The 19323-nt window shown below is 45.3% G+C and overlaps 1 protein-coding gene across 1 annotated transcript in view; it reads right to left on the minus strand.

Annotated features, from left to right (window-relative positions):
• Positions 1-19323, minus strand: part of DLG2 (discs large MAGUK scaffold protein 2) — a 1500569-nt gene that overhangs the window by 1255202 nt on the left and 226044 nt on the right. The window contains 1 exon segment of the mRNA XM_043504108.1: positions 1674-1772. Within this exon segment, the coding sequence (XP_043360043.1) occupies positions 1674-1772 (99 nt within the window).

The raw sequence follows: 19323 nt of genomic DNA on the forward strand, positions 1-19323 counted from the left end.
GGGAGGAGAAGCAGAGCGGGGCAGTGTGTTCAGGGGAGGAGGTGGAGCAGAAGTGAGCTAGGGCTGGATGTGGGGTGGGGAGCTGCCAGTGGGTGCTCTGCACCCACCAAATTTTCCACGAGTCAGCAGCTAAGGCGCCACTTTTGGCCCTTTATTAAATTTAGAAGCCCTTTTATAACCGGTTGTGCCTTGCAGAACAACCGGTTCTAAAAGGGCTTCTAAATTTAACAACCAGTTCTAGCAAACCGATGCGAACCGGCTCCAGCTCACCGTTGACTATTACAGCAGTGCATTACTGACATTCAAGCAGAGTCATTTAAAGGGATTAGACAAAAAGCGACAACTAGCAAATGTCAGAATTTAAAATAAAACTTCTGCCATGGTGGAAAAATCCCACACTTCCCAACTTAATTGTTTGGGAATGCTGGCCAGGACGATTGAATTGTAACCTAGTGTGTTCAGCCTACTTGGGATCTTCACCTTAGGGTAACTAACACGCATGAGCTATCCCCAGATTTAAAAAAAAAAAAAAAAAAAAAAAAAAAAGGAAAAAAGACAGTGGAAACAGGTACTTTAGTTTTACTAGAAGGTAAATTCTCCCATGTCAACCCCAGGTGGTGGTATAGGGCTTATTACCTCATGGTGAAACTAAAGTGCCTGATCTTCACTGTACCTCAGTAATAGCTCATGCATGTTATACACTTTTTTAAAGCAGTGAAAATAAGGTCAATGTAATCATTATTTCTATGCAGATTTTTATTTGTAGGGCAGATAGCCTCTTGCTGGGGTCAAGAAGGTCACGATACCAGGGACTTTAAGTGAAGAGGTGTGTGATGTAGCGCTCTTCCTTTGGATGTTGATACTGGGAATGACATTTTCTGACCATGGACACAAAGTTAGCACAATTGATGCCAATTAGTAAATGTGGAATGTCACATCTTATGCCCTGCCCTATGACATCAAGAAACCTATTTGGGCCATGCCTGCTGCTTAATTGGTAATTAAGAAACATGCTAACACCCTGAACTCCATCATTGCAAACGGTATAACTATTGTAAGCAGTACTGTAACAAAAATCCCTACACTGTAACCTTGTAGTCATGCTGCTTCATTTACCACTCAGTGTACACTTATACGACTGGAGCTATCATTAGTTTGTCAATACAAAAATCATCTCATCTGCTGACATTCACATTCTGCCTTACCAATTTTTTATTTAGCTACCAAGAAACTAGGTTACAGTTTACACTGATAAGCCTTAAATAAATTAAGGAAAAAGGAATACCTTGCACAATGAACATTGCTTAAGCTTTAAAAATAAAGGTATCACAAGATCAGCACAAAAATCCTGAGGCTTCAACTGCTCCCTAACATCAGAGGCATTTATGCCCATGATACAGACCTAAAATCCTGTATGGAATGGTATTAATCTATAGAACTAGCAAAATATCAATAAATTCCTGTTATAAACCTGTTTGAACCTTCCCAAAAATCTAAATTCATTAAAAACCAAGAGATTATTACAGGAACTGAAAACAATCTACTCTGTACATTTCATCTCTATAAATTTATACTCTATACAGTTCATCTCTATACATTTCATATCCAAAGAAACAGTATACAAAGGTCACCAATATATTTCATCATGCAAGAAAAATAACCACAGTTCTTACCTTTGTCGTCATGTCTACAGAATGATTTTCAAAAGACTTATTCTCTTTATTGTGTTCATCACATAATACCGATCCATCTGACCCACCGGAAACCGCAGACTATAGAAAAAAAATTCAAATGAAACAAATGATATTCACAGCCTAATACTATTACTTCTCAGTGGATGCATGAGTCCAGACATACTGGAGTGCAATCGTGCCTCTAATCCACACTTGGGGCTCATGAACCAGATCTGGCCCTCAATTTCTTGCCATTTGTCATTTTCTGGGGTTGATTCTGCAGCCTCTCCCACCTAAGCCTATGCCCGAATCCTGCAAAGTGTTGAGTGACCTCACCTCTCATTGACTTCAAAGGGAGTTGAGGGTGCTCAACATCTCACAAGATCAGGCCATAAACAGGGAAGACGAAATCCTGGTAGAGTTGCCAACTTCCTAATCGCACAAAACCGAACATCTTGGCCCTGCCCCTTCCCCAAGGCACCACCCTCTACTCACTCCACCCCCCCCCTTGTTGCTTACTCTCACTCCCTCACTTGCTCATTTTCACCAGGCTGGGACAGAAGGTTGGGGTTTGGGAGGGGGTGAGGGCCCTGGCTGGGGGCACGGGCTCTGTGGTGGGGCTGGGGATGAGGGGTTTGGGGTGCAGAAGGGAGCTGAGGGGTTTGGAGTGAGGGATGAAGCTCCAAGCTGGGGCAGGGGTGTGGGAGGAGATGCGAGGTGCGGGCTCTGGGAAAAGAGTTTGGGTTCAGGAAGGGACTCCGGGCTGGGGCAAGAGGGAGTTTGGGTGTGGGAGAGGCAAGGGGGTCGGGGCATGGGCTCTGGGTGCTCCCCAGAAGCTGCAACATGTCCCTCTGTTCCTAGGCACAGGGGTGGCCAGGTGGCTCTGTGCGCTGCCTCTGCCCACCCGCACCACCCCCCAGCTCCCATTGGCCATGGTTCTTGGTAAATGGGAGCTGCAGAGTTGGCACTTGGGGTGCAGCAGTGTGCAGAGCCCCCCCTGGCTCCCTCCTTGCCTCCTAGGAGCCAGGCTACATGTCTCTGCTTCTGGGGAGCCATGTGGAGCCAGGTAGGGAGCTTGCCAGTCCTGCACACAACAGGATTTAATGGCCCAGTCGGCTGTGCTGACTGGAACTGCCAGGGCTCCAAGTTTTCCTGTAGAAAACTGGACGCCTAGCAACCCTAAATCCTTGATGAAGACCAAAACTCCCACAGACTTTACTTGCAGTCTAGATTTCACTCAGAGCTGCTGCAGAAATGGGCCCAGTAACTGTATAGCGTACAGGTTTCAGAGTAGCAGCCGTGTTAGTCTGTATTCACAAAAAGAAAAAGGAGTACTTGTGGCACCTTAGAGACTAACAAATTTATTTGAGCATAAGCTTTCGTGAGCTACAGCTCACTTCATTGGATGCATTGAATGAATTGAATTGAACTGCACAGGAATTCTCAACCTCTCTTTCTGAAGCCCCCAAAACATGCTATAAAGACTCCATGGCCCACTTGTGCCGCAACAACTGTTTTTCGGCATATAAAAGCCAAGGCTGCTGTTATGAGGTAGCAAGCATGGCAACTGCCCAGGGTACCACGTCACGGGGGCACTGCAAAGCTAAGTTGTTCAGGCTTCAGCTTCAGCCCTGGATGGCGGGACTCAGGGCCCCAGGCTTTAGCCCCATGCTGTGGGGCTTTGGCTTTCTGCCCTAGGTTCCAGCAAGTCTAATGCTGGCCCCGCTTGGCAGACCCCCGAAACCTGCTCACGGCACCTCAGGGGGCCCCAGACCTCTGGTTGCGAACCATTGGTATATACTATCCACAATTGTCTCAGTTCTTAATTACTGCACAAAATTCTGTAAGCTGCATGTTTTTGAAAGTGCTCAACATTTGTGAAAGGTCATGTCTGCAAATATTTTTAATTAAATACAGTGAGGTGGGGCAGTTGTTTTGTTTACATAGCATTCGTTTTGACAATGTTTGCAAAAAGCCATTACAAAATACAAGCCTTCTTTCCAGGATATAGGAAAATACCAGGATATAGGAAAAGGCCAACAGTTCCACTTTCCTCACTAATTTATGACCAAACTTTTCCTGCAAACCATTTTATTTGCATTGATTTATTTATAGATTATAGGAAAGTGTTCAGTGCTTGTGGTTTTCCTACTAAACATGCAGCACATTACTGTAGATATTGCATTTGAGACAAATATTAATAGCTTTTCAAGAACACGAACAGGAAAGTGGGGTAGAATCAAACAGTGCTATGCTCTGTCCCACATGGTGTTGAGTGCCACAGAAATCACGAGTGGCGTAAAGCCGTCCTGATTAGACCATTCACTGGGAACAGTCAATTTTAACACAACAGGCAAGCAATTGTCAGCATTTTAAATAGGCCAACTACTGCCAGCACCATTTAGAAAACAATGGGCCAGAGCCAAAAAAATGGCCCAAATCAGATCCACATGTTCAAATGTATTATCCTCTGGTGCTAACTTGTTTATTTAGGGCTTAGTCTGACAATGTACTGAGCACCCTGACCCCCATCCAGCAAAATTCTTAAACACATGGTTACCTTTACTCAAACCAGTGGGACTAGAGACATGCTTTAAGGTAAGCATGTGTGTAAATGCTATGCTGGATAAGGATCAGACTATTTAACACTATATGGCATGAGTCTTTAGGACCCAATACTACTCCTATCTGTCTGTCTTAGGTGCTCATAAGTCATCATCATAGCGTCTGAGCGCCCCACCATCCTCCATGCTTCCCTCATCCCTGTGAGGTACAGCAGTGATGGTCAGGAGCAAAGCTGGCTCCCAGCCAGGTCACTAGGCAAACTCAGATGGGCCCCATGAGGCTTCTCCAACTGGTCAGGCTTCCTCAGTGGGCAGGAGGCCCTGTTGCCTGCTACTTGAGCCTTCTGCAGCAGCAGCACCACAGCCCCACCTCAGCATGTGCCATGTTTCCAGCTGCCTTTGCCTTACTCTTGGTTCCAGTCTTTGTTCCAGCTCTAGCCTGCCTCCTCCCTGCTCCGGTTTCGTCTTTGCCTCCCTGCTCTGCTCCTGATTCTGGAGCTGGTTTTACGCTTTACTTGCCAGAGTTTATGCTCCTTTCTATTTTCCTCACTAGGGTTTAACTTCCACTTTTTAAAGGATGCCTTTTTCCCCTCTCACTGCTTCTTTTATTTTGTTGTTTAGCCACGGTGGCACTTTTCTGGTTCTCTTACTATGTTTTTTAAAAAAAGAAAAGGAGTACTTGTGGCACCTTAGAGACTAACAAATTTATTAGAGCATAAGCTTTCGTGAGCTACAGCTCACTTCATCGGATGCATTTGGGGTATACATTTAAATTGAGTCTCTATTATGGTATCCATAAAAAATTTCCATGCAGCTTGCAGGAATTTCACTTTTGGCACTGTACCTTTTAATTTCTGTTTAACTTCCTCATTTTTGTGTAGTTCCCCTTTCTGAAATTAAATGCTACCATGTTGGGCTGCTCTGGTGTTTTCCCTGCCACATGGATGTTTAAGTTTAATTATATTATGTTTACTATTACCAAATGGTCTATCTATATTCACCTCTTGGACCAATCCTGTGCTCCATTTAGGACTAAATCAAGAATGGTCTCTCCTCTTGTGGGTTCCAGGACTGCTCCAAGAAGCAGTCATTTAAGGTGTCAAGAAATTTTGTCTGCATGTCCTGAGGTGACATGTACCCAGTCAATACGGGGATAGTGGAAATCCCTCATTATTATTGAGTTTTTTATTTTTATAATCTCTAGTCTCCCCGAGCATTTCGCAGTCACTATTACCATCCTGGTAAGGTGCTGGGTAATATATCCCTACAGTTATATGCTTATTATTCAAGCATGGAATTACTATCCATGGAGATTCTATGGGACAAGTTTGGTTCATTTAAGATTTATTTCATTTGACTCTATGCTTTCTTTCACATATAGTGCCACTCCCCCACCAGCACTACCTGTTCTGTCCTTCTGATATATTTTGTTCCCTGGTATTACTATGTCCACTGATTATCCTCATTCTATCTTGTAGTCAGAGGTAGAGAGCCGCTCTGAGCATGGGGTTGCATAACTGACCATCTTGGCTAATAGCCATTTGTGGACCTATCCTCCATTAACTTATCTAGTTCTTTTTTGAACACAGTTATTCTTTTGGCCATCACAACATCCCTGGCAAGGTTCATAAGTTAATTTTGCATTGTGTGAAAAGATACTTTTTTTGTACCAAATCTGTTGCTTATTAATTTCATCAGGTGACCCCTGGTTTTGGTATTGTTGGAAAGGATAAATAACCCTTCTTTATTCACTTTTGCCACCTCATTCATGTTTCTATAGACCTCTATAGTAGGTTCCTATTGTCTCTTTTCTAAGATGAACAGCTCTAGTCATTTTAGTCTCTCCTCATGTGGAAGCTGTTCCAGGGTATCATCTGGACCTCTGAACCTTTTTGAGATGCAGCGACCAAAATCTGACACCACATTCAAGGTGTGGGCACACTATGGATTTATATAGTGGCATTATAATATTTTCAATCCCTTTCCTAACAGTTCCTAAAATTCTATTAGCCTTTTGGACTGCTGCTATGCACTGAGCTGAAGTTTTCAGAGAACTATCCGTGATAAGTCTTGAGCACTAACACCCAATTTAGAAAAATTCATTACTAACCTGTTCTGTTACTCTGTTGTTCAAGATGTGTTGTACATTGCCATTCCACTCTGTGTGTCTGTGTACCAAGTGCATGGCAGTTGGAAATTTTTTTCCCCCCTCAGCAGTACCTATCGGGCTGCTCAAGTGCCCTCTGCTGCTATGTACCACTGCATACAGAGCCACTCCCTGGTCCCCTCAGTTCCCTCTTGCCAGAACTTCAATGCAGAGGGGTAAGAGGGCAGGTCGTGGAATAGACATGTACAACAACAGTTATGGAACAGATTAGTAACAATTTTTTCTTCAAGCGTTTGCACACATGCATTCCTCTCTTGGTGACTCACAAGCAGTGAAACAGGAAGCAGGATTGGAATCTGAATGAAGACAGGAGGAAAACATCCAACTGTAGCATCATCTCTTGAGTCCTGAGTGAAGTCATAGTGAGAAGCAAATGTGTGTACTGAGGATTAAGTTGCCTCTCTACAAATGTCCAGAATTAGAACACGTTCCAGGAAAGTCAGAGGCCAAATGTGATCTCATGAAATGAGCTGTGACTCTGCTTGATGGGGTGATGTTAGACAGGTCATAGCATATGCATATACATGAGGCTATCCAAGAAGAAATTCTCACAGGAGATTGCCCTTTTATTCTGTCTGCAACCATGATGAACAGTTGAGAGGACTTACGGAACTGCTTGATTCTGGCAAGGTAGAACACCAGAGCTCTTCTGACATCCAGAGTGTGCAAATATTTTCCTTCCCTACTCAAGTATGGTTTCATGAAAAATGATGTAAAGTAAACTGGCTGGTTGACATGGAATGAGGACACCACTGCCCAAACCTCAGATGAGGGCACAGGTAAACCTTGTCCTTGAAGATGGTATAGGGAGGTCCAGTCATTAACACAAGTAGCTCTCCTACCCTTCTAGCAGAGGTGATGGCAACCACATGCCACCTCCATTGATAGATGTAGCAGAGAGTAGTAAGTAGCCAAAAGTTCAAATGGGAGACCCATATGTCTTGACAACACTAAGTTTAGGTCTCATGGAAAAACAGATTGTGTACCTTAGGATACACTTTGACTAGGTCTATGGTAGTAAGAACATGTCTGTAAGGGAACCAAGGCTGCAACCTCAAGAGTAAAAGAACTGCTGATACTTTGTGGATCTTTTTGAAAATAGGTCTACTTATGGAGACTTCCCACCATTGAAAATTGTATCTGGCCACACCCTGGGAAAAAAGAGACCACTTGGTGACTTGTAAACAGTTTGCTCAGGATGTCTGCAAGGTCATTTTGGTCACCCAATAGGCAAGAAGCTTCTAGCTCTATTGAGTTGGCAATGCAAAACTCCCAAAGAGTTGCCTCTTGCCAGAGCTGAGAAGAGCGAGTTCCTCCCTGCCTGTTGAGATATAGCATTGCCATTGTGCTGTCTGTGAAGATTAACAGGCTTTCCCCTTTTCCCCCTTCTGTGGCAGAAAAACCTGGCATGCCAATCTGATAGCTTTACATATCAACATCAGTGAGCTGAAAGCAAAGTCCTCTGTAGACCCTAGTCCCTGAGTCAAGGATGACAAACCAGTTTCTGGGGCTCAGGGAGGGAACAACAGAAGCTAGGGTGACCATGCGAAGCATTATGTTTAAGAATTTGTTGAGTTCACCCAGATCTAAAATTGGTCTGAGAGCCCCCTTCACTTTCAGGATTAGGAAATAGCAAGAATAAAACCTTGTCCCTCTGTGACACTGTGGAACCTCTTCTATGGTACCCACTTGAAAAAGAGGTCGTACCTTCTGGAAGAGGAGCTCCTTGTGAGAGTGGTCCCTGAAGGAGGACAGGGAGGGAGTGTGGGAAGGAGGGATAGAAACAAATTGGAGGGTATAACTGCAGTATTCAAGACCCACTGGTCTGAAGTAATTTGGGACCAAGGACTGAGGAAGTGGGAAAGACAGTTTACAAATATGGGGGAGATACAGTCTGGAAACATGGAGACTGGCATGACATCCTTGACTGACCCATCAAAGTTATTGCTTAGCAGTTCCTGGATGTCTAGAAGGGCCAGGAGCTGGAGCCAAAACAGAAGAGGCAGGCCAGTGTCTATAACCCTCTTCTTTACTGAGGGGTCCTGATGAGGAAGCAGAGCAGGATAACCGTGTGCCTGCTGAGGCTAATAGTGCTTTCTGACTGGGCAGGTGAGTACAAATCCAAGGACTTCTGTCCCCCTTAAGGCCATGGAGATTGCTGTCTCCAAAGAAGGACTTTCAAAAAATAAGTCCTGAATAGTATGCTGGACTTCACAGGGTAGACTGGAAGACTGCAGCCATGAGGAGCTCTGCATGGAAACTGCAGAAGCCATGGTCCTAGCAGTTAAGTCTGTGGAGCCCAGCCTGCAGAGAAGTCCACTCATCTGCCAGCAAAGAACTCATGCCTAGCATCCTCAAGCATCAGATCTTTGAATTTCTCCAAAGAGCCCCACAATTTCAAATCAAAATTTCCCAGCAGAGCTGCAAACCCCCAGTTAAATAAACTTTCCTACCAAATAAATCTTTGTCTCTTGATTTGGGAGTGGCAGCTTGATGCCCCTGGGGTTCCCTTTCATTAGCTGCTGCAACCATTAGCATCCCCAGAGGAGGGTGGGAGTATAGGTAGTTAAACCCTTGAGAAGGTACACAATACTTGCACTCTGCCTGCTTTGAGATGGAAAGCAAGGAAGATGGGGTCTGTCATAGTGTCTTTATAGGCCCAATATCACCTCATTGATTGGCAGTGCCACTCTAAATGGACCTACTGTAGATAGTATATCAGGTGATGAGAAGACTCTCTGACCTCCTTGATCTGAATATCCAAGTCCAAAGGCACCCTCTTTAACAATTCCTGATTGTCTTGTAGTCACTGGGAGGGGATGATGTTGTGTCTGAGGAAACTGCCTCATCCGGTGAGGATGAGGATGAAGCTGACTGGATGTGGTTCACCTCTTCTTCAGGATGCTCTGCTGTCTCCTCAAGAGCCTCTTCCTGAGGCTCAGCACTGGGCCAGGTACCACCCACTGGAGTCAGGGTGGCAAGGATTCATCCCATCCAGGCAAAGGTACTGAATAGGAATGATGAGAGGAGGATCTAGAAGCTGGGGGAAAACCCCAGGAGTTCCAAAAGGGCCAGGGGCTGGATACCAGTGACCTCCTGGCCCTATTGCCATAAAAGCTCACATTGTGGGGTTGCAAAGGTACCTAGAGAGGAAGAATCTAGGCAGAGGGTGGTGGGTCCTGCTCTGAGGTGGAGAGATACTTGAGCCTACCTCAGAGTCCAAAGAAGGCAACTCCCCTTCCACTGACCACAGGGGGGCTGTCCTGGTTGGTGCCAGGAACCAGTGCTGAGAACCAGGCACTGGCTGGAGAGACACCATCAGTGCTGGCTCCTGCTTAGACTGTATTGATGGGTGAGTAGACTGTCTAGGAAGTAAGCAGCCAGTGCAGGACCAGGTTCTGCATCACAGATGTTGGTGCTGGGTGGTCTAATGATACTGACTTTACTGAGGGAGCTGATTCCTGTACCAAAAAGCAGAGTAAATTCCTTGCCACTGCAAATGCCGGAAGTATAATCAGCACCAAGATCTTATCTGGTCGATGCAGTGTGGCTGAAGTTGATGGTGCCGTTTCTGGCACCAGACTCAATGTCTGTTCCAGCACTGTAGCCAACAGTGCTGTCTTAGGCCCAATGCCAGGGCTGAGCCCCAGCACCTCTGGGCTTGCTGCATCAGTTATGAGTGTAGAAAAATTGCTTGAGCCCTGACACGTCTTTCATTACAAATTAAGCATTGCTTAGGCCCCAATTTGGAAGAGTGCCTCGATCTTGATTGCACTCTCCTCGACTCCCCTTCCACCTATTTTACAGGCTTGAGGGGTGGAATCCTCCTCTGGTTGGTGCCTTTGTGGAAGGCTTATGCTTCTCCCTGGGAATAGGTAAGGGTGACCAGTGCCAGGACTCTGATAGTCTTGAAGGCACACTTTGGACTGAAGCTGCAGCACTGACTCAAACGGGATGGCTCTGATGGTGGACTTTGCAGCACCTCCATTAGCAGGAACTTTAGCCTTGCTTCCCTATCTTTTTTCATCCTAAATTTGAAGTCCTAACAAATCTGACTCCATTCCTTCATGTGTGCCTTGCCAAAAACTTGACTACTTCAGTACAGGTCAGAGGCATAGGTTCCCACAGCCCCCATTGGCCTGGAATGGCAAACCGCAGCCAGTGGGAGCTGCGATCGGCCAAACCTGCAGACACTGCAGGTAAACAAACCATCCTGGCCCGCCAGTAGTTTTCCCTGATGGGCTGCATACCAAAGGTTGCCAGTCCCTGTTTTAAACAGTTACTGATCCACAAGAGGATCCTCCCTCTTATCCCATGATTGCTTACTTTGCTTAAGATACTTTGGCGATGGATCTTATCAAAGGCTTTCTGAAAACGCAAGTACAGTATATCAACTGGATCACCTTGTCCATATATTTGTTAACACCATCAGTGAATTCTAATAGATTGAGTATGAGGCATGATTTCCCTTTCCAAAAGCTGTGCTCACTGTTCCCCAACACATGTTCATCTAAGGGCATGTCTACACTTACCTTCGGAGCAATTGATCCAGCGAGCGTAGATTTATCACATCTAATGAAGACGCAATAAATCGACCACCAAGCACTCTCCTGCTGACTCTGGTACTCCACTGGAGGGAGAAGCATAGGCAGAGTAGATGGGGGAGCATCAGCAGTCAACCTACTGCAGTAAGTAGATCTAAGTCAGTCAACTTCAGCTACATTATTCATGTAGCTGAAGTTGCCTAACTTAGATCCATCCCCCACCCTAGTGTAGACCACACCTAAGTGTCCGATAATCCCGTTCTTTACTATAGTTTCAACCAGTTTGCCTGGTATTGAATTTAGGCTTACTGGCCTGTAATTGCAAGGATCACCTCTGGAGCCTTTTTAAAATAAATAAATCAGTGTTACATTAGCTATCTGCTAATCATCTGGTACAGAGGCCGAATTAAGCAATAGGTTAACTAGTATAGTTAATAGTTATGCAGTTTCATATTTGAGTTCCTTAAGAACTCATGTGAATATCATCTGGTTTTGGTGACTTATTACTGTTTAATTTATTAATTTGTTCCAAAACCACCTCTGTACATTTTGTCAGCAATCAGTTGTTTGCCTTCAGATGTTATATTTAACTCTTTCATTGGACTGTTTCTCACTAGCTCCTACCTGTACTTACCAAATTTATCCCTAAGGGATGTCTCTGGCTTTCTTCCAGTTCTCAGTTTAAAAAATCCTCTACCACCTTTTTAATTTCACATGCCAGCAGCCTCGCTGATTCCCCTTCTCTTCACCCAGAGTTGGTTTGGGTCTGTAGTCCAAATCCTACAGTAGTTTTTTGCACCTGTAATTCCCACTCAAGTAAATGGTTCTTTTCCAGGGCTTTAGGATCAAGTTGCACTAGCTAATACTAGTTAAGGGCCCAATCCTGAGAGGGTGATGAGTGACTCCTCACAGGTGCCCTCCCAGTTGATTTTTACAGTACTCTGATACTATGGGCATGGGAGCCATGTAAATATATAAATAGCACTCAGCACCTCAGTAAACTAAACATTAACTTGGTACATGCCAATCAGGAACAAAATCTAACTTTTGTAATTTTGAGATTCTTTAAAAAAAATCAGAATGTACAGAAACATACAGGTTTCCTAAATTATTTTTCATTATTTGTTATGGTAGCACCTACAGGGCTCTGGAGCAAATTCTGGACATTCCAGGAGGGACAGTCCCTGGCCACGTAGCAGTCTAAGGAAAAGCTGCCAAAATGTTCTTACATATCCAAGAATGCTGGTACTTTATTCATACAATATATCATGGACATTACTTATTTCAAAACATACATGAAGTCCCATTAGTTGCCAAAATCTTAATGTTATTTAACAAGAGGAAAAGTTTTGAAATGGGTGTAGGCAGCATGCATAACATTTGCAATATCATTTTAGTACTCAATGTAGTGTAACCTCTGGTTAGTATAAAATTGTTACAATTGCTACAGACAGTGTTATCAGCTAGGTGAACCAAGCATATTAACTCTTTGCTCCACTCATCAGAAATAGACTTGCCCTGATCTTAAGAGGTACTTACTCTCTGCCACTCCTCAGTGGAACCTGCCCGTAAATTCTCAAACACTGCAGAATATATTATTTATCAAATGGGCACAACTGAAAAGTCTGTTAAGAAAAAGCTTCCATTTGTTGATGTAACTTTGTCTACGAATGCATCCCCATTAGTTGACTCCAATATTTTGCAAGAATATAAACCATATCATATAGTATGAAATGCTCAATTGTTGGCTTCAGGGAAACGGGTCAGAGATTAATTGTGAAGAGCAGTAAAATAAGGACATTAAGAGGATACAAACAGCTCAAGTAAGATGCAATAATAAATCTGGAGCATCTCTCTCTACACTATATTAAAGGTCAACATGCATTAGCAGAATGATATATAGTTCTCAAAAGATGTACAAAGTACACATTAGCAATCCACCTAAAAACACAATAGATATTTAGCTATTTGTTTTGAAATATGACTAAGCTTGTCTGTGCAGAATACTGGCAAAAAAAGGGGGCCTCTATTGTGTGTTGTAAGAGATTTTAAAAAGGAGAAAAATCTGGGGCTTGATCCTCCTCACTCTTATTTTTGAGTTGCATCAGTGTAGATGAGACACGCTGTCTTTAGAAGCAATCCCAAGCCTATGCGATCTATGAGGTCTCATAGCACCCAGTGGATCCAAGAGCTGCCAGTTGACAAAAGAGCCACTGAGCAATTGCTCATTTTCCCTGAACCCTGCAGTCCCTCCTACCTATCAAGCAGAGATGCAGTTCAGCCAGTGTGCTATAGTATGACACTAATAAATCAGCACAAGACCAGAAAACTGCACCTGTACTTCCATTTCTAGTGGGTTTGGAAATAATGCTTCTACCTTGAAAAACGTCCAAGACTAAACCTTTTATTACTTCCCTCAATACAAAGACTGACGTTTGTGAACTATTATGTCTTCATATAACAGAAAATTAGGCCTTTTTCTGATTTTTTTTTTCCTTTTGCTTACAAAATCAGACAAGACAGGTGAAGAGATGCTACAGGCAAATGACACAATTGAAGCTCATCATCAAATATGGCAACGTTGCTCACTGACAAGTAACCAGGAGAATTACAAATAGCACAGAAGACAATTTTTGGTATGGTTAAAACCAATCTAATTAACCCAGACTATTCAGATGGTCATTTCTTCAGGACAGTGTCTTTTTCATTGTGTAAGTGTGGCACTATATAAATGTTTATTAATAAACTAGTAATCACATGAGCTAGTTGTTTATTTAATCTAATTTCAACAATGCCTATCTATAGCTCAACTGCGTTTATAGCACCTTTTCCACTGAACCTCACTAGGACAGTTTTCACTGTTTATCAACAAAGCAGCCATTGGTATTTTTTCCAAGTGATTACTTCACCCAAAAGCCCATAATTATGAAATATGGAAGATCTGTCACCTGCTAGGCTTCTGCCAAAGAATGTGTTTCAGTGATGTGTGTTTGCTTGCTGAGGAAGTATCCGAGCGTGTGTTTGCTGGGAGGGCAGGGAGAGAGCCTGAGTGAGTGTCTGATTGGCTGCTAGCCTGCAGGGGGCGGGCATTAGGGTGTCTGTGTGTTTGCGTCAGGGAAGCCTGGCTGTTTGAAAATAGCCAGAGCCTCGCGAACCAGCTGAGCAGCGGGGACAGCAGAGCAGCTCACAGCAGGAGTTTGCCTGGGAGTTCGCCTGGAGTGAGCCCAGTGAGGCTTACATCTTGCCAACGTCTCTGAGGAAGCTCATAGTAGGTAGGTGATATGGAAGGGGGGGGTTCAGCTGTTGTGACCTGCACTGGATGTGCCATATTTGTCTTTCTTCCACAGGACAGAAGCGACTTTGTCTGTACAAAGTGCAAGCTGGTCTCCATATTGGAAGAGAAGATTGAAGGTCTGGAGCAACAGGTAACGACCCTGCGTTGTATACGAGAGACTGAGGATTTTCTGGACCAAACTCAGGATAGGCTTCTAGGGGCACAAAGCTCTAAAGATATAGAGCAGGTTGCACAGAGGAGCCAAGAGGCCAGTGAAGAAGCTTGGCAACATGTGACCTCCAGAAGAGGTAAGCGGAATGTCCGGGTTCCAGTAACACAGACACAGGTAACTAACCGCTTTCATGTTCTCTCCACAGGTACCATTGCGGAGAGTGGACCAGATGATATGTCTGGGGGGAGAAAGCAGAAGGAGACTCCGCTGGTTGGGAGGCATGAGATGCGATGTCCTGAGGTTGGGGGTTCCACGACCACCACTCCCAAGAGGAGAAGGCGGGTGGTGGTGGTCGGGGACTCTCTCCTCCGGGGGACTGAGTCATCTATCTGCCGCCCTGACCGGGAAAACCGAGAAGTCTGCTGCTTGCCAGGGGCTAAGATTCGTGATGTGACGGAGAGACTGCCGAGACTCATCAAGCCCTCGGATCGCTACCCCTTCCTGCTTCTCCACGTGGGCACCAATGATACTGCCAAGAATGACCTTGAGCGGATCACTGCGGACTACGTGGCTCTGGGAAGAAGGATAAAGGAGTTGGAGGCGCAAGTGGTGTTCTCGTCCATCCTCCCCGTGGAAGGAAAAGGCCTGGGTAGGGACCGTCGAATCGTGGAGGTCAACGAATGGCTACGCAGGTGGTGTCGGAGAGAAGGCTTTGGATTCTTTGACCATGGGATGGTGTTCCATGAAGGAGGAGTGCTGGGCAGAGACGGGCTCCATCTTACGAAGAGAGGGAAGAACATCTTTGCCAGCAGGCTGGCTAACCTAGTGAGGAGGGCTTTAAACTAGGTTCACCGGGGGAAGGAGACCAAAGCCCTGAGGTAAGTGGGAAAGCGGGATACCGGGAGGAAGCACAGGCAGGAAGGTCTGTGAGGGGAGGGCTCCTGCCTCATACTGGGAATGAGGGGCGATCAACAGGTTATCTCAAGTGCTTATATACAAATGCACAAAGCCTTGGAAACAAGCAGGGAGAACTGGAGGTCCTGGTGATGTCAAGGAATTATGACGTGATTGGAATAACAGAGACTTGGTGGGATAACTCACATGACTGGAGTACAGTCATGGATGGTTATAAACTGTTCAGGAAGGACAGGCAGGGCAGAAAAGGTGGGGGAGTAGCACTGTATGTAAGGGAGCAGTATGACTGCTCAGAGCTCCGGTACGAAACTGTGGAAAAACCTGAGTGTCTCTGGATTAAGTTTAGAAGTGTGTGCAACAAGAGTGATGTCATGGTGGGAGTCTGCTATAGACCACCGGACCAGGGGGATGAGGTGGATGAGGCTTTCTTCCGGCAACTCACGGAAGCTACTAGATCGCATGCCCTGATTCTCATGGGTGACTTTAATTTTCCTGATATCTGCTGGGAGAGCAATACAGCGGTGCATAGACAATCCAGGAAGTTTTTGGAAAGCGTAGGGGACAATTTCCTGGTGCAAGTGCTAGGGGAGCCAACTAGGGGGAGCGCTTTTCTTGACCTGCTGCTCACAAACCGGGTAGAATTAGTGGGGGAAGCAAAAGTGGATGGGAATCTGGGAGGCAGTGACCATGAATTGGTTGAGTTCAGGATCCTGACGCAGGGAAGAAAGGTAAGCAGCAGGATACGGACCCTGGACTTCAGGAAAGCAGACTTTGACTCCCTCAGGGAACAGATGGCCAGGATCCCCTGGGGGACTAACATGAAAGGGAAGGGAGTCCAGGAGAGCTGGCTGTATTTCAAGGAATCCCTGTTGAGGTTACAGGGACAAACCATCCCGATGAGTCGAAAGAATAGTAAATATGGCAGGCGACCAGCTTGGCTTAATGGTGAAATCCTAGCGGATCTTAAACATAAAAAAGAAGCTTACAAGAAGTGGAAGGTTGGACATATGACCAGGGAAGAGTATAAAAATATTGCTCGGGCATGTAGGAAAGATATCAGGAGGGCCAAATCGCACCTGGAGCTGCAGCTAGCAAGAGATGTCAAGAGTAACAAGAAGGGTTTCTTCAGGTATGTTGGCAACAAGAAGAAAGCCAAGGAAAGTGTGGGCCCCTTACTGAATGAGGGAGGCAAGCTAGTGACAGAGGATGTGGAAAAAGCTAATGTACTCAATGCTTTTTTTGCCTCTGTTTTCACTAACAAGGTCAGCTCCCAGACTGCTGTGCTGGGCATCACAAAATGGGGAAGAGATGGCCAGCCCTCTGTAGAGATAGAGGTGGTTAGGGACTATTTAGAAAAGCTGGACGTGCACAAGTCCATGGGGCCGGACGAATTGCATCCGAGAGTGCTGAGGGAATTGGCGGCTGTGATTGCAGAGCCCTTGGCCATTATCTTTGAAAACGCGTGGCGAACGGGGGAAGTCCCGGATGACTGGAAAAAGGCTAATGTAGTGCCCATCTTTAAAAAAGGGAAGAAGGAGGATCCTGGGAACTACAGGCCGGTCAGCCTCACCTCAGTCCCTGGAAAAATCATGGAGCAGGTCCTCAAAGAATCAATCCTGAAGCACTTAGAGGAGAGGAAAGTGATCAGGAACAGTCAGCATGGATTCACCAAGGGAAGGTCATGCCTGACTAATCTAATCGCCTTTTATGATGAGATTACTGGTTCTGTGGATGAAGGGAAAGCAGCGGATGTATTGTTTCTTGACTTTAGCAAAGCTTTTGACACGGTCTCCCACAGCATTCTTGTCAGCAAGTTAAGGAAGTATGGGCTGGATGAATGCACTATAAGGTGGGTAGAAAGCTGGCTAGATTGTCGGGCTCAACGGGTAGTGATCAATGGCTCCATGTCTAGTTGGCAGCCGGTGTCAAGTGGAGTGCCCCAGGGGTCGGTCCTGGGGCCCGTTTTGTTCAATATCTTCATAAATGATCTGGAGGATGGTGTGGATTGCACTCTCAGCAAATTTGCGGATGATACTAAACTGGGAGGAGTGGTAGATACGCTGGAGGGGAGGGATAGGATACAGAAGGACCTAGACAAATTGGAGGATTGGGCCAAAAGAAATCTAATGAGGTTCAATAAGGATAAGTGCAGGGTCCTGCACTTAGGATGGAAGAATCCAATGCACCGCTACAGACTAGGGACCGAATGGCTCGGCAGCAGTTCTGCGGAAAAGGACCTAGGGGTGACAGTGGACGAGAAGCTGGATATGAGTCAGCAGTGTGCCCTTGTTGCCAAGAAGGCCAATGGCATTTTGGGATGTATAAGTAGGGGCATAGCGAGCAGATCGAGGGATGTGATCGTTCCCCTCTATTCGACACTGGTGAGGCCTCATCTGGAGTACTGTGTCCAGTTTTGGGCCCCACACTACAAGAAGGATGTGGATAAATTGGAAAGAGTACAGCGAAGGGCAACAAAAATGATTAGGGGTCTAGAGCACATGACTTATGAGGAGAGGCTGAGGGAGCTGGGATTGTTTAGTCTGCAGAAGAGAAGAATGAGGGGGGATTTGATAGCTGCTTTCAACTACCTGAAAGGGGGTTTCAAAGAGGATGGCTCTAGACTGTTCTCAATGGTAGCAGATGACAGAACGAGGAGTAATGGCCTCAAGTTGCAATGGGGGAGGTTTAGATTGGATATTAGGAAAAACTTTTTCACTAAGAGGGTGGTGAAACACTGGAATGCGTTACCTAGGGAGGTGGTAGAATCTCCTTCCTTAGAGGTTTTTAAGGTCAGGCTTGACAAAGCCCTGGCTAGGATGATTTAACTGGGACTTGGTCCTGCTTTGAGCAGGGGGTTGGACTAGATGACCTTCTGGGGTCCCTTCCAACCCTGGTATTCTATGATTCTATGTGAAGGCATGTAGAGATCCTGAATTGTCCATGTCAACAATGAATTGGTAACAGCAACCACTCCTGTACAGTTATGGCATTTGAGCTCACCAAGGCAATTGCACTTTCCTGAGGAGATGCATTTGATAATTATGGGTGAGTTTCCCAGCCTGCTACATGACTCTGGAATTGCAGAAAATTTGAGCCTTATACATAACGTGGCAGGATGAGGTATTTTGTGGGTATCTACAATAGTCACCACATTTATAGTTATTTTAAAGTACCCAACTCTGGTACTTTATCATTTGACCAAAAACAAATGCACATAAATGCAGCCAGTATTCTGCTCCTTCATTGTCATTCTACCAATAACAGGAATAATCTCAGAGGTTATATAATCCCCACACACACACACACACACACACACACACACACACACACAATCCCCACCCACCCACTACCACAGTTGAGCAGTATGGGTTACTCCCTAAACCTGCATGGTGCGACCTAGAGTGCCTCTTTGCATCTCCTGCAGCAGACAGCTTATGGAGTAGTCTGGGGTCACTTCTGTGCCATGCTCCCTCTTCTTGGAATGAGTTTTCTGGTTTAACCTGTGCACATTGACCAGACAGAGTTTTGTCTCTGATGAAGTATTTCATCATAATAAACCAGTAATAGCCAAACTGTTCATGTCCTTCCGAGGGTGTGAAGGGATGGGGAGGATGTGTAACAACTGGCAGATAACAAATAGCCTACATCTGCTACCAGCTAATTGAGTTACTCTACTTGCAGTGGGGATGGTCAGAGTTGTTGTGCTTAAGATCCTGGATTCAAATCCTACTGACAACCCAGGCAAGTGGTTCTCCCACATGCAAGAAGCTTCTTTTTACATCCCTTGAGCACCCAATACAGGGACCATTTACAATCACAATTCCTGTGTTCAGGGGAATGCAAGGAATTCTCCTCCACACACCCCACAGGAGACAGAATTATGGCTCCAGACATATACCTGTCTCAGAAGCAGACCTGTGCACTGGGATGAATAGGCTGCTCCATCTTAAAGATGGGTGCAGCCTGTACAGACCCTCTTGTCACCAAGCTGTCTAGAGAAGAATACACTTCCTG

This window comes from Dermochelys coriacea, chromosome 1, assembly GCF_009764565.3.
Source record: "Dermochelys coriacea isolate rDerCor1 chromosome 1, rDerCor1.pri.v4, whole genome shotgun sequence".
In the NCBI taxonomy this organism is placed as follows: domain Eukaryota; kingdom Metazoa; phylum Chordata; order Testudines; family Dermochelyidae; genus Dermochelys; species Dermochelys coriacea.